The 15,404-nt window shown below is 37.5% G+C and overlaps 3 protein-coding genes and 1 long non-coding RNA gene across 7 annotated transcripts in view; 1 reads left to right on the top strand and 3 right to left on the bottom strand.

The window, feature by feature from the left end:
- LOC135803985 (uncharacterized) overlaps nt 1-884 on the bottom strand; it is a 131,322-nt gene extending 130,438 nt beyond the window's left edge. Inside the window, exons 1-2 of the long non-coding RNA XR_010550943.1 lie at nt 594-884; nt 458-495 (exon numbers count right to left, since the gene is read on the bottom strand). This is a non-coding gene — a long non-coding RNA (uncharacterized lncRNA). The remainder of the gene's footprint in view (nt 1-457; nt 496-593) is intronic.
- A 2,517-nt stretch (nt 885-3,401) lies between these two features.
- Nucleotides 3,402-5,196, bottom strand: LOC135803982 (uncharacterized). The gene is made up of 4 exons (XM_065317737.1): nt 4,792-5,196; nt 4,474-4,731; nt 4,299-4,412; nt 3,402-4,235 (listed from the first exon to the last, which is right to left on the bottom strand). The coding sequence occupies exons 1-4, from the start codon at nt 4,927-4,929 to the stop codon at nt 3,660-3,662; spliced, it is 1,086 nt and encodes a 361-aa protein (XP_065173809.1). The 5' UTR covers nt 4,930-5,196; the 3' UTR covers nt 3,402-3,659.
- A 949-nt stretch (nt 5,197-6,145) lies between these two features.
- Nucleotides 6,146-8,157, top strand: LOC135803980 (UDP-glucosyltransferase 2-like). Its single transcript, XM_065317736.1, is given in 4 exon segments — nt 6,146-6,439; nt 6,506-6,982; nt 6,985-7,528; nt 7,584-8,157. Coding segments are annotated over 4 exon segments (1,569 nt in total). The 5' UTR covers nt 6,146-6,180; the 3' UTR covers nt 7,873-8,157.
- Nucleotides 8,099-15,404, bottom strand: part of LOC135803978 (5-hydroxytryptamine receptor-like) — a 99,712-nt gene continuing 92,406 nt past the window's right edge. For all 4 annotated transcript variants that reach the window (XM_065317732.1, XM_065317731.1, XM_065317734.1 and 1 more), the window contains 2 exons: nt 13,677-13,786; nt 8,099-12,556 (listed from right to left, as the gene is read on the bottom strand). In XM_065317732.1, the coding sequence (XP_065173804.1) occupies nt 11,482-12,556; nt 13,677-13,786 (1,185 nt within the window). In that variant the 3' untranslated portion in view covers nt 8,099-11,481. The remainder of the gene's footprint in view (nt 12,557-13,676; nt 13,787-15,404) is intronic.

Below are 15,404 nucleotides of genomic sequence, written 5' to 3'. Positions count from 1 at the left end.
AATTAATAAAACTTTAAAATTAAAATCATGAAATTATGACTTCTTATGCTCAAAGATTGGCCTATTTTATATTTAACATTTAAGTGAAATTTAATTCGAACATGTATTGTTTCTAGTCTATTTTGGTTTATGTTTAAACAATAAACAATTCCAACTATTTATTGCGATTTTCCACAAAATTTTATTGCACTTCAGTAGAAAAACCTATAAATTTCATCTATAAGTTTTCTGCTGAAAAGTATATTCACATTTGGTCAAATTAGGGAAACTCTTTGGGTCCTAGAGTAAAATTTTACTATCATAAAATGTTCAGAACGACATTTTATGGAGGTATCCGCAATAAAAGTTTGAATTTCCATTTTCAAATTTTCTGCGGAGTACTTGAAAGAAATTTCCGCAAAAATAAGTTTAAGATATCAATTTTCTAATTGTAGGAAAACAGTAAAATGTTACTTACCTGTGTATCGAACACCGCAAATCAAATGTGAGTAGATACTGAAATAAAGAAGAAACAAGACATTAGATACACAATTTCAGACAATGTAGAATTAAATTCCAGCGGAACCCAAAGTTTTTTAAATGAGTATTCTTACCAGGTAGCACATTGCCTCGACAAGTTCTGCTGAAGACAATAATGATTCACACAAGTCCGAAATTAACTACAATTTTATTTACAATCACACATGGCCAGCCGGCGTCCGACGGCAACCGATCACGAACACACGCGGTAAGATAATAAACACACAAAATACTGAATTCCGGAGATTACACGCGCGATAAATATTTAACGAATTACCAAATACGATAATTAATACTAAATTCAATAAAAATATAACGCGATATATCGAATACTACGAGAAACACGAGTATTCGCAGTTTTATTACTCGTCGCGCGAACAGATGAGTGCCGGTATCACAACTGTGCACGCTGACTTTCACTCGCAGGAATATTTTTAGTTAAAATATGCATCGCTGCGCCGTCTGGAGATACTTTATTGTACCTCCAGCGTTTCAAAAAGTGTGGCGTACATATGAGGCAGTGAGCGATTGCCTATGTATCAGTGAGTGGTCACGCACCTAAGTGGCCGTGTCCGTGTATCACACGTACACGAGAGTGCGCATGCACCACCCTATCTAAACAAATAGCAATTTTTACAAATAACTCCTCAAAACTTCAAATATATAAGTCAATAGGATATACTTATTCAAAATAAATGAATCTAATTATAATATTATTATAATTATTATGATATTATTATTAATTGATAGTTTTTATCGACGATTTTCGACAGCGAATATCTTCCAACCTAAAAGAGATAGCAGCCAGAAAATTGTAGATTATTGAAGATTGGAAAATTCTCTATCAGACGAAAATTATTTAATTTAATGGGGTAAAAAGTTTAAAAACATGACTGAAAATTGCAATTTTTCAATTTTTGACGATTTATTTTATTTGCGAATATCTCGTAAACTAAAAGAGATAGAAAAGAACAGAGTTAAAATTCTTAATCTGCGGAAAATTTTCGATAAGATGAGTTAATTAAAATCCATATATAAAAGATGAAATTTTAATTCATAAGAAAAAATGGGCAAATGGAAGTCAGCTATACAATCATCCACGTACGGTGCCCTGAACACGAGTCACTTCTACCTCTGCCCTGGTGCGGTGCCCTGAACACGAGTCACTTCTAGCGCTACCCTCATACGGTGTCAGGAACACAAGTCACGTCTACCGCTGCCCATGTACGGTGCCTTGAATACGAGTCACTTCTACCGCTACCCTCATACGGTGCCCAGAAGACGAGGCGTTCTTGGCATATTCGAGTCAATAAACGATAATAGTGCATATATTTCAAACTAAACGCGATAGCGACCAACGGATTGAAAGCTATGAAAAATTGGAAAATTCTGCATTGGATAAGAATTTAAAATAATTTAATTTCGTGGGATAAAAAGACCAAAAGTGCAATTTTTGCTTTTTTTTTGAATTGCGAATATCTCCTAATTGTGTCCAACCGTGCCGGTCGTCTAATTTTGGTCACAAGTAGGCAGGGCCGTCGAGAACCACCGCGGATCCCGGCAATCGTTAATTTTATGCTGATTTTTTTGTGTTTGCGATTTAAGAGCGATCAGCCGGGCTCCGGAGAATTTACCCCAGTCTCATCGGTCCTGTACCGAAGAACCATAATTAACCCAGCACAATATAACACCCGTATATAACTAGCAAACGAAAAGGATTGTTGCCGAATTAAAATGGCGATACGCGTTTGATGCGTACAGTCCGCGTCTGTTCAACTACGTAGAAATAGCGATCAACTAGACTCGAGTGAAAGAAACGTGCGCCTGCGGCATGCGTCCGGAGCGCGCACGCATGTAGCTACGGATGCAAACAGAGATAAGCGCTAAAATTCCAGTTTCACAGGGTGTATTAAAAACTGCATAAAACAATCTTGACGACATTCCTTGAAAGAGAGTATCGTATAATCAAATTTTAACTCAAATAATCAAATTAATTTTTGAGTATGTATAAATATCTCTATAAACTTATAAATAATAAAAAGTCGTAAAATTGTTAAATAATAGTTTATAATATATAAAATTTTAGAAATGATTACCCGCGTCGCTTAAATAATTCAATATTCTAAATTGTACCGAAGATACACGTATTGCATCTTCGGTACAATACACACAGAGGACGATGTGAATAGAAAAGAAATTTGTGTGAAATCGATTCACTTAATCAGGCGCCGCATGTTTTTTGTTCTTTGCATTAACATTAAATATATTTGTAATGCCATTAAATACTTATATAAATGATTTATGTTACTTACTAGTTCCAAAATAGAGTGCAAAATAACTGTGATTAGATGCCGAAATTCATCCGACGGCTGATGCACCACAACACTTCTTTCCGGCACAGAAAGCACTTCAGTTTTACAAACATAACACAGGAATACGATCACAGTAAATCGCGACGTACGATGCGTGCAGACTATACTTTGCCAAATTTAATCAAATGTAGCACGTTGAATATAAGTTGCAATAAACGTGCGCGAGCAATAAGAGTCCGGCTACAAACTGCTACGAAAACTGACCGGCACGCGATTGCAAATTGATAGTAAGATTGGGACATACACAAAAGTCAACACAGGTAAACACAGCGTGCAAGTTGTTTGTTTATATCTGCACGTTGTGCACTGAGATAAGAGATAAAACGCGGGGTCGCGCGAGATCACGCCACTTCGTGCACCAAAACTTTTAGTTAAAATGTGCATCCTAGCGCCATCTAGCAAACATTTACAAAGTACATTAGAACACGCCTTATAAAGCTGTCTGCACGCAACACCAGAAATGTTAGTTGTAGTGAACACGAATCTCGTAGAGCAATACCAATCATCGTATTTATGTTATTTAATCATTGTGCAATTTATTGAATCCGGGATATCAATACGACATAGATCACAGAGCACATATTGTATGACAAATTGTCTTTTCCTTATCATGCGTATGAATGTAAAAATAACGTATGCATTACGAAAGAAACAAGAACAGAAACGCGCGTATAGTAAAAATAAATAAGTTAGACGAGCAACGCAGGTTGAACGTAAAAGAGATATCACAACTTTTTTTGGTCCTAGATGCACTGGGAATTGAAATCATTAATAACTCCGCTTCGTCTCGCCTTCAGTTGTGGTGTTCAGCTCGAGCCCCATAAGCGCATGCTGCGCCATTTCCAGAGGCACGCTCACGAACGACACACCCTCCGACTGATAAGTATACCTGCTGTACTCCAGCTTGAACTTGATACCGAGAACGATGTTCAGCGCCGAGGTGTCGTAGCTGTGGCAGCCAGAGTAGCGATACTGCGGCTTCTTGTCAAAACGGCAGCCGGCGGACTGCGCGCCAATGGGGGCGATACAGTCGGGTGTCAGCGCGCACTGTACCCACGGTAGCATGATATCGGCGTGGACACCGCCCGTGTTCACCACGAGCAGCACGTCCGCCGATACCATCGGAAGGAACAAGAAGTTGTCCGTGTCGGTGTGGAAGTAGTCGAACATCTTCTTGTGCGTCAACGTCGAGACGGCGTTCTTCGATTCCATCGGCCAGGCGATGATCGCCGTGCCTTTCGTGACAGTGTCGCGCAGCTCCATCAACGCCTCAGCGGTCACGTGTCGATGAAATCGCTTTGAAGCTTCCATAAACAGCACGCTTCCTGTATGTTGTAAAGCATCCTAAACCGAAAACAAAAACCATAATAAACTTTCACTTTTTGTAAACAAAAAAAAACTAGTTACCTGAATTATTATCGGTCTGTAGGCGTGTAAATTCACGTCTTGGACGTGCGATGGATAATCACTCAGGGCAAATGTTATCACTTGACAGTGGCTACTGTTGCAATAGTTTAACAACTAAAATTTTAATTGTTTAAAATTTAATATTATTTATTTATTAAAAATGATTGTAACTTACTGTTCTGAGTCCATGATTTCCTAATCCTATATTGTAAATTAATATTGTGTTATTTGGCAAAATCCTTGCAACATTGTTTATCAATCCAATGGCTTGACTCTCCCTGTCCTCAGTCACATAGGTGACTATAACTGGTAATGAAGTGTTATGCCACACATTTTGTGGATAAATGGGTGTATTCTTCTCTGCCAACCCCAACAGCTTTAGGTACTTCTCATCTACTGCCAATGTCTTACTGCCAGATTCTGTCAAAGTTACCTATAAATAAAACAAAACAAATGTTAAACATGTTTTTTTGGTAATTTGTGAATTTCTTACCTTAAAATGCCTGAATTGTTCATGCGTCGTCGAGACGATGTTCTGTATTGCTTTCGGCTTCTGCTGACCAAATATAATTAACACTACGCTAACCGCCACTAAACTTAGCAAGCCAATTAAAAAATTCTTCGTTCTCATTTGGATGAATGTTCTTTCGAAAACTAATAGTGAAGCACATTTGAGGTTATTTTGCTTGTTTTGTCGATACGAAGCTAAATCTATTTATAAATTATAAAACGCCCGCTAAGTTATAAACTCCATGTTTACATGTCGCACTCGCGTAGGTAAACACGATCGGAATAACGTTTAAACAATTGCTAAATAGTGAGATCGCGTTGTTTATGCGCGCTACCTTCGAGCTCGTTGTGGTCATTTTTATGGCCACTGGCAATGACAGAGCTTACCAAACCTTCGGTGAATACAGAGTTGCCTACAATAACTTCGCAAGAAACATATTAAAATCTTTCAGAAATATAAATATTATTACATTTTAAAACGTTAATAACGCATTCTAGTATAAATCTGAATGTAGAATTCATTCTTCAATAACTTCATTAATAGTAAACAACCATAAGTAAAGTAATAATAAAAAATATAAACAAATATGAATAGAAACATAAAAAACATCAACATTATGTAGTAGAAAATGTTAATAAATAACAACTTAGCAATTTAAATGTTACATCATTCATTTTTTTGTAATTTTACCCTACTTTCCTACCTGTTTTCAAACTTGTTATAAAATATGTAACTGTAATTTTACGCCTAAAATATTTCATTGTTTGTATTTATGTTTACAACAAATACATGATAAAAACGTATAAATACTTGACATAGTTGAAAACTATCGGAAAATGGCTGCACATGTAATATTTGTTCTCCTATTGACGCTTCATGTTTCAAACGCATCAAACATATTAATGTTATTTCCCGTCGATTCATACAGTCATACAATTCTTGCACTTCGCCTCGCGGAAGGACTTTCAATTAAAGGACATAATGTGACTTTTATTTCGCCTTATACCATAGAAACAAATAAATTTAATCACATTGTTATTAAAGGACTCCTTGAAAAATTAGGTAAGTACAAAATCTCAATACATAATAATATATTTTTCGGCGTAAAATCATGTTATTAACATATTGATAAACGTCTCCTACTAAATGACACATGAACAATTTTCGACGAAAATTACATCACGCAAGTACTAATCAGATGACCATTAATTGCCTGCCATTAAACCAGTGTATAAAAAAACAATTTTTGTTTTTATTATAAAATGTGTGGATCGTTTTATGAACAACCGCGCAATGCAATATATGTACTAGTACAGCATCCGTCACATATAAATACTGCGATGGTCAATTTTATTGTGATTATTCGGTGAAATGTCGTCTAGTCCAGTCGTGTCCGCGTGTATCAGCATTATTGCTTTAGCGCTATGTACAATCCACACAACAAACGCGTCAAACATATTAGTTTTCTTTCCGATGCCTTCGTATAGTCACTATACGTTGGCGCATCGGTTGGCAGAAGGACTCGCGGAAAAAGGGCATCAAGTTACCATGATCGCGCCTTATAAACAGGAGAAAACTGCTGAGAATTATAAACAATTGTATATAGAGAATCTAGCTAAAATTGTCCAAGGTAACCTTGAGTGTATTAACATTATATGCACTGATGCATAAAAATTTGTTTTTTTTTTATTTTTAGAGAAGAAAACTGTTTTCTTTGATATGGAATCAATGTGGCCCATTCAACAAATCCATCTGTGTTACCAATTGGGATACGTTATTTCAGAATATGTACTAACGTACCAACCAATTCTGGATTTAGTAAAAACTAAAAAAGGCCACTTTGATGTGGTTATAATGGACCAATTCTACGACGAGAGTCTTACTGGGATTGCTTACAAGTTGGACGCGCCTTTGATATATTTCAGCACGTTAGTCTCTTCAATCTGGGTTAACCATTTAGTAGCCAACCCAGCACCCGTATCCCACGTCCCCAATATCTTCTTTGACTACAGTGGCCGCATGGATTTCACTGATCGACTCCATAATTGGTTTCTCATGGTCGCCGAGGAGGCCTATCGCCATTTTATTTCCTTCCCCTACCATAATGAACTATTACACAAAGCATTTCCGGATGCACCTCATGTTTATGATTTGCTCTATAAACGTGATGGTTTCATCTGGTGAATTCTCATGTAAGCATTAATGATCCTGTACCTCATGTGCCTAACATGGTTGAGATTGGTGGTTTCCATGTCAAAGCTGGGGAATTACCTAAAGACATGAAGAAAATTATAGATGAAGCTAAGAATGGTGTTGTGTTCTTCGGCATGGGATCTAATCTGAAAGTGTCATTACTGCCTGAGGAGAAAAAGAAAGCAATCCTACGTGCGTTGGGAAGAATCAATCAGACTGTCTTCTGGAAGTGGGAGGAGGACACCATCGAGGGCAAACCAGACAATGTAATCCTAGGAAAGTGGTTTCCGCAGCAAGCTATTCTAGCACATCCCAATACAAAAGCTTTCATCTCACACGGCGGACTGTTAAGCACCATTGAAGCTGTTAGTTTGGGGAAACCCATTCTAGGTATTCCGATCTACGCCGATCAAAAAATGAACATAAATTTAGCTGTGAGCAGAGGCTATGCTTTGACTGTGCCATACAAACAACTCAACGAAGAGAATCTCTTCCAAGCTCTAGACCAACTCATCAATAACTCAAGGTATTACTGGTTTAGTAGTTTCCTAACTGTATAGATCAAGTATAAATAATTTCAGCTATACGGAAACAGTAAAATGGCGGTCGGCAATGATGCACGATCGACTCGTACATCCGCTGAAAGAAGCCATCTACTGGGTAGAGCACGTAATCAAACACAAGGGCGCTCATCACTTTCGCTCCAAGGCCATGGATCTTAAATGGTACGAGTACGAAATGATCGACGTGGCCCTTCTGCTCGCTGTTGTCACGCTTGCAACCTGCGCGGCCATCTTGTACGCGTGCAAATCACTCCTGGGCTCTCCATCGCACGTGTCGCACGCGAACGGCATCAAAAAACGGCAGTGACACGGCATGTTTTCGAATGCGGTCATTCATCATCGACGGGCGACGGTCAAGTCCAAGTGGGCGATCGATGCACCGTTATTAGTTTTCAAGGTTGCCAGCAGATAAACGCAAACTAAACAAGTGGCTACAAAATTCCAAACGCTCAACACACATGTGATCTAATCTACGAAATTGAGTGTAATTCAAGGGCACGTCACTTGTGCCAATGAGTAAATTACACAATCTGTTCATAACATATTATCATTTATTGTAATAATAAATAGTAAATAGTATTTGTTAATCAAATGCAAGTATCTTTCACAATTAGCATAAGATTTGTGTGTGTGTGTGTTTCCAAACTCTTATTTTATATATCTGCATTTTCAATACACCGCTGTTTAGTTTATATATTTTACATAATTCACATTGATTACTTTCGATTTGATTCGATTCGTAACTCGTCCGCTCGATTCAGGATCCGATTAATAGAGAGATACAGCACATACATCATAATTATGCATCTAAACACACAATGAGAATCGCTAGGTTTATTAGTTCACAATTTTATCATCTCTAGAGTTGTAGCGTTAAGTAACATTTAGGTGAAAATCTGAGGGGCGAATATCATGTTTTCTCTTCCTGTTTGTTTGAATTTTGGTTGTGGGTTTGCATGTATAATCTTTATACATCTTGTATATCACAATACGAGTTCAATATTAATTTAAATTTATCATTATTGTTAACAACAAAACGAGAGGATCTTTCTTTATAGTCTAGATTTCATATGTTTGATAATAACAATAAAACTTTTCATGTCATAACCTCAATTATAAACTCAAAACATTTTTAAAGGTTAAGTTGTAATGTCAAAGCTGGCTTAAACATTTATTCAGTTTTATTAAAGCTATGAATCCATTTAGTCATCCTGTGGCTCGTGTTGGAACAAACACACCGACTATATTATCATATTATTAATTATTATTAGAGATACTTTGATATATCTGTGGTAACATTACGCTCGGTCATTTTTATTTACATCTGTACACACATCGAATAACCAGCCTGATAACATTTGCTCGTTCAAATATTTGATCGGCTTTCGATATCTATATTTTGTTTGCCCCTCACGTACATATAGTATTTTTGACTTGATAGATTTTATTTCAAGTATACTTAACAAATATTTTGGGCAATGTTCAATAACATTATGTACAAATATACGTTATTCAAATTCACAAACAAATTCATATATAATACTCAGCTAGTATTTACAGAGTTCTGTTCATTGTGTACATTTTTACAAACGCAAACCAACCGAATTAATTAATTATAACACACATCAATTTACTATGCATATTATATTGTACAATAGAATCATCGGTTTAATTATTATTATAGACTTGATTAATATTTAATCAATGTTATTTACATTTGGTTCGCACCTTGCGATTCGCTTTGCTTATCTCGCTAAAATTCATTGTGTATTGTATATTGTGTTGAGTGTTTGGTTATATAAATTAGGTTAGGTGTGTCTTTTAGGTTATATGTTACATGGTGGCAATGCTCGAACACCATACACCAATATCTAGGCTCAATTAATATTGGGTATGATTATCGTGCATATGTTTCAAGATTAACAGCCAAATTGTGAGATGAATAGTCATCGTCATCAATTTGATGAGAATTGATGAAATGTGTTTACGATGACTATGACTTTTCATGACAACGCAGTTGCACTCTTGTTTTATGCTTAATCATAGTTGTTTTTAATATAAAAACAGTTCACTTTCCCCGCCTAACATTTATTATTATCACAATATTTTAAATAACGATTTGTTAGTGAACATACAGGCAGAATTCAAGCAGTAATATTAAGCTATACATTTCGCGAAGTTTCTTATAATATAAATGTTTGAATGTGGAAAGCGTACGAATAGACGGCGATACGTTTAGTTTAGTAAAACTTGGGAGATTTTTGAAGAGTTTTGAATTTATAATATTTACTATCTCTTTTGATTTAGGTATATTTACGTTGATTTCACGTTCGATTAATGGATGCTTAAGATTTACGTATATTATCACATTCAAGAACGAAATTAATTTTTTTTCATTGATTGCTATCTAGATTATTTGTTTTTCAATGTGTACCGAACAAAACATTTTTGAGTTATTTTTTGTCCACCAGCATAAATTGGTAACAAAAACGTTGGTGTTTCAGGTCATTGAACAAGCTGGTTGTAATCGCATCAACTCGTTGCATTTCATTTGAATATTCATATTTAACGTAAGATTAATAACATTAGTTTTAAACGCTGGTGGACAAAAAATGACAAAGAAGATTGCGTGTAAACATTAAATAAAATATTCATATCTAAAACGTCAATAAACTAAAAATAATAATTATTCCAAAATCTATGCTATTCATGACTTAAAATATGTAGTGTTAATGCCTCATACTGTACACATTTACTGAACAAATATTGTGGTGTTTACCAATATCTTCAATACTCAAATATTAAAAAGCAATAAAAAATATTAAATTTCCACTAACTAAAAACTTATCTAACACTTTTCAATACTTTTACAGCTTGTTTTATGTCTCTACCGTTGAAATTTAAAAGGTTAACTTTTTCCTGAGTTCAACTTCAAGTTATTACTCTTTGTTATTATATTTTTTGATGAATTTTAAAACGAGCAGCAGTAAAAAAACAACGTTTTTGCAACGCATGTACATGATGAGCATAATAAATAATAAAACACAAAATATCACTCGATAATCTAAATTTTGATGGTGTACTTTATCAATCAATGTCTACTTAAAGTCCGCCACTGTTGTCTCATCAACGCGCGTTTCTTTTTGCGCGCGCCTTTTTTAGCGTTTTATTTATGTTCCGCGAGACGTGCGCGCGAATATATGAGCCGACCGAGACGCGGACTCTTGGAGAAGTGTTGAGCGCGTTGAGCGAGGATAACGTCATATGTCATCGCGTCTCAAGCTAAAAATGAAATTTTACGGAATGTACTAGAGAGACTAGAGAGTCCTGTATTGTGCAATACTTTTTGTTGCTGACTGCGTTGATAAATTACGTCCGCGGCGTCGGTTTTATACAGCTTTATTATCATCATCACCATGATAAAAGAGATGCACGGTTTGTTGCTACTAGCAAAATCGCTGCATGCTGCAAAATTAACTGTTAATGTGGCGAGCGTTAGGAAAATTAACGCACTAGTTAAGTTTTTGCTTTTTGTTTGTTTTCTACCTCATTGCGGTTCTTTTGCAAGTTTATAACCTAACTTATCAACTACTATAACCTATCTTATTTAATATATATTTACACTATCCGAAAGACATTTGTAGCGTTTCATCAGGAACGTGTAAAATATCAACCAAACCTAATATATCTATACCCATGTTTTGGACACCATTTTCTTACAATAACGAAAATATATATGTATATGCATTATTCTGTTACACGTACTTATGTCTATGTTAGTTTGAACAGTCACTAACTATTTACACGAGCGAATTATATTTGTAATTGAGGACGAAATTGGTTAGACTGGAATGTCTCGCACAAGCGCATATTGAGCGTTCATCATGGAGTGAGTTGGGTAGAGACGCACTTTCGCCTAGCCGACTTTAGCCGATCTGAAATTTTGACCGCGACCGCCTCCGCCACCGCCGCGGCCTCGCCGCCCGACGTGCTGACCGCACAGTATTCGTTTGAAAGCCTGCCGGAATTCCGGATTGAATATGGTGTAGATGACTGGATTGAGCGTCGAGTTGAAGTAGCCCAGCCATAGTGAAAAGGATATCACGTAGGGTGATATCGAGCACTGCTCGCCGCACAGTGGCATCAACAGTGCGAGTATGAAGAAGGGCAACCAGCACATGACGAATGCGCCGGTGATGATCGCCAGTGTTTTCGCCGCTTTGCGCTCGCGTTTTGCTTCGAGTGTTTCCTTTTTGTCTTTTTTCACTGGTGGTAGCAGTTTCTCCGCTGGGCAAGCAGCTTCTACACGACTAATGTCACTGATGTGACTCTGATGACTCGCTGAGCCGTTGTTCGTCGTCCCCGTGGACGTCTTTTCCGGACTTACATTGTTCGACACAACCATGTTATCCACTTTTCCGGGTTTTGTAATAGTAAACGCTGTTGTTTCCTCGGCGTGGTTGCCATTCGCCTGTTGCGGTTGTTGTTGCTCGGCTTCCTCCATCACAACGTCCATCGTTGTCGTCGACTGGCCTTCCATCATCACAAGTGACGATACTAAGGCTTCAGCGGCCGTCGACTTTTTCGCTGATTTCTTCATTCGTAGGAAACGGCGTTTCGTAAGGAAGTTACGAGCATTATTGTTGCTTCTACCTGCATCACTTGGTTTCTCCATATTGTGATTTCGCATTTCACGTCGTTTCCGGATACGTTTACGCGCTGTTTGGAAAATCTTCCAGTAGAGAATAAATATGACCAATAAAGGGACATAAAACGTTGAAGAAGTTGCAAATATCTGATATCCTACGTCCTGACTAACCAGACACTGTTTCTTGACGTTGATGCGGTTCAGGTAATCGGGGTCCTTCCAACCAAACTGAGGAATCTGTGGCGCCAGGGAGACGACCAGCGCCACGCTCCAGATCATCACAATCATGATGATGATCCGGTTCGAGTCTCTTGAATATACCACGTTTGTGACAGCCCAATATCTGTACAAACACAAAAAAACATCAATATTTCAGACTAAATCCTCCAGTTTGATAGAAACAGCAAAGCCAAACATCCAGCAAAACCCAATGTTTTCGTAGCGCGTCCAAAAGTTGCAAAAAAAAACCCAGAAGCAATTTAAATGCTTTTAGTGCAGCGGATGCACGCAGATAACAAATTGGAAGCGGGGAGCCGTGCAACAAATGTACGTGCGCTCGCACAAACCGCACTCGAAATAAAATTTTAATGGATGCAATTGTACGCTGCTTTAATATTTCCATCTCGACCCGGCGGTGTGGGCCGTGACCACGAAGGAAAAGAACTTCGGCTTGAGTTAATAATTTAGAATGAAAATGATTAAACTTCTTGCGTAAACAATCCGAGAGACGACGGGTAAAATTCTCTCCACTGACTTGCGAACGTTTGTAAGACCACCACGATGGTGTTTGTCCTGGTGGTTAGAGTATCGTCACAGCGCTGTAGTTAAGTGCGCTTGAAGCCGAAACTCGAGCGCGCCGAGTGCACTCTCTTGACAAACAGTGCATGGCGGCGAAACGTGTACATCAGACCCGGAACTCCCATTAAATCAATGTATATTATAGATCGGCTTCATAAAGCCCAGCGTCAAATAATACATAGTGTTCCGATATAAACTCCAACAAAAAATAGGTTATGTAATGTGCGGTATATGACAACAGCGCATAACCTAAAAATCGATGATCATGATGACACTGGGAAAAAAATGCATCCGAAAGATTTATGGTGGAGATAGATATGAATTCAGGTGGTAGCATCGGTGACGCCTGTGGCGTTCCTGGGTATACAACAAGAATGTGTATTGATTATGCTCCGACACACTGCGTCAGAGAGGTGATGCCATAAGCGATGATGCTTCGTTATAATAAAGAGTGCGGTTATAATGCGTGCATTAGTGCGGCCGCAAACATCGAGGAAACCATTACCGAAGCGCAACACTGAATTCCCGCACGCCCTCAGCGTAGGTTTCAAAACGTAAAAAATAAAATAATTCAAATTTATCTCGTGCATATTTTACAGGCTTTCACCACACAACACAACACATAATAGAATCTATTATGAGTGCATCTCTTATGCACCACTTACCTGTCCATTGCAATGGCGACCAGATGCAAGATGGACGCCGTGCAGCACATCACATCGATGGTAGTCCACATGTCGCAGACTTCGGGGCCCATTATCCAATTATTGCTTATCTGGAAACGAGTCGGATCGTTAAACTTAGCAACTTCGCCGGCGGTTAATTATACACATCAAACGTTGTGAGCTGGGAGTGAATTTCAACCGTAATTGTTAAACTCGTTGCTGTTAATTGCCTCATATCCTTGATTAGCCATTTCGTGACATGACGACGATGACTATAGTGCCGCCACAAAGAAGATATTCGCTTATGGGGGCCGGGTGGTTTTGCGTTATTTGCAATGGCCGGAAATGGGAAAGTGAGCGTAAAAGGGTGCCGCGTGATTTATTGAAACAATAAATAGTCGAATTTTGGGCGCGCTGGCAGGCTTGCGCTTTTAGTCCAGTATTTACGTGCGATTACAGTTGGAACCAGCAAACTGGAGAATTTCGGAAAAACTGGGATCAATTGTAGTAGCCCACAACTGTAATAACACAAATATCTCCTGGACTATTTGCTTTAAAGATGGATGGAAACATTTTTGGTGGTTTCAATATTATTTTTAAATATTTAACATATTTTCTTAACCACATTCGTAAATAAAAAATCTGTTAGGGGAGGTGCGTAACTAAGTAACTATTCAGAGTTGGGTTTATGGAGAGCAAATAACATCCGGATTTGGTGAAAATTGTAGTGTTGCCTTTTCGAATAGGGTTGGAAAAAGTTACGACCGGCGAATGTGGCAACAGCATGATTCAAACAACCACCAAATTATTCCCGGCACGTAAAACCTACCTAACTGTGGTAATATTTCACCTGGGGCAACAGCGAAAGAAGAGTCGTGGTCAAATGGTATTAAAAAAATGTTTTTCCGCGTGAATGTTAATAAAAATAACTAATTATCGACTTATTTACTCGGTAAAATTATCTAAAAAAAATTAAAAAAGCAAATTTTAACAACTAAAACTTTCCTCCCTTATTTTACACCCTTTTAGTTGTATTTTTACAATAAAAACTATCCTATTTGCTTTTCCTGGATCAGAAATATCTTAGTACCAAAATTTATCAAAATTCGTTCAATGGTTTTTGCTTGAAAGCTGAACAAACAAACGCAAACAAACAAAATTAGTTACAATACACAATGCGGACGCTCTAACAATGATCAAGTTTTATTATTTTATTATTTTTTCTTACCTACAACAAACAAAAGTGATTTAAAAAGAATATATTTTAACCCAAATAAAACCCAAAACCTGTAGAAACCCGGATGCTACTGCCCAACTTTTTGCTTTACTTATCTCTAGTCCCCGTTCCGCATTGACATCATTTGCATTTCTTGATAATTCAAACAACACGAGAGAGTGTCGCCACGCCAGCAAAATTGCAGTAAAAACTAAATTTGCATATTTCTAATGTCAACTTTTCCACTCCAGTACAACGCGACGTGCTTCCATTCTACATTCTAATTGAGAAAGGAAAAAAACTGCGTAGTTATATATCTGCCAACAAAGAAAACGAAAGCACGGCAAGCATGTTATAAGTTAGAACTTTTCCTATTTGCAGTTGTTTTTAGTTTTCATATTAAAAGTTATGTAGTTTCTAGTCTAGGTGTAGTTGTAGTGCATACGTTTTCCTGCCAAAATCAACATCAAATTTAACCGGCGCGGAGTTTCCTCTCGATGTGGTGTTTGTCT

The sequence above is a fragment of the Atheta coriaria genome, unplaced genomic scaffold (genome assembly GCF_025399875.1).
Source record: "Atheta coriaria isolate IRGN ID8LTWV9N9 unplaced genomic scaffold, Caltech_Dcor_3.1 hic_scaffold_3_pilon, whole genome shotgun sequence".
In the NCBI taxonomy this organism is placed as follows: Eukaryota; Metazoa; Arthropoda; class Insecta; order Coleoptera; family Staphylinidae; genus Dalotia; species Dalotia coriaria.
This window is presented reverse-complemented; position numbering and strand designations above follow the sequence as displayed.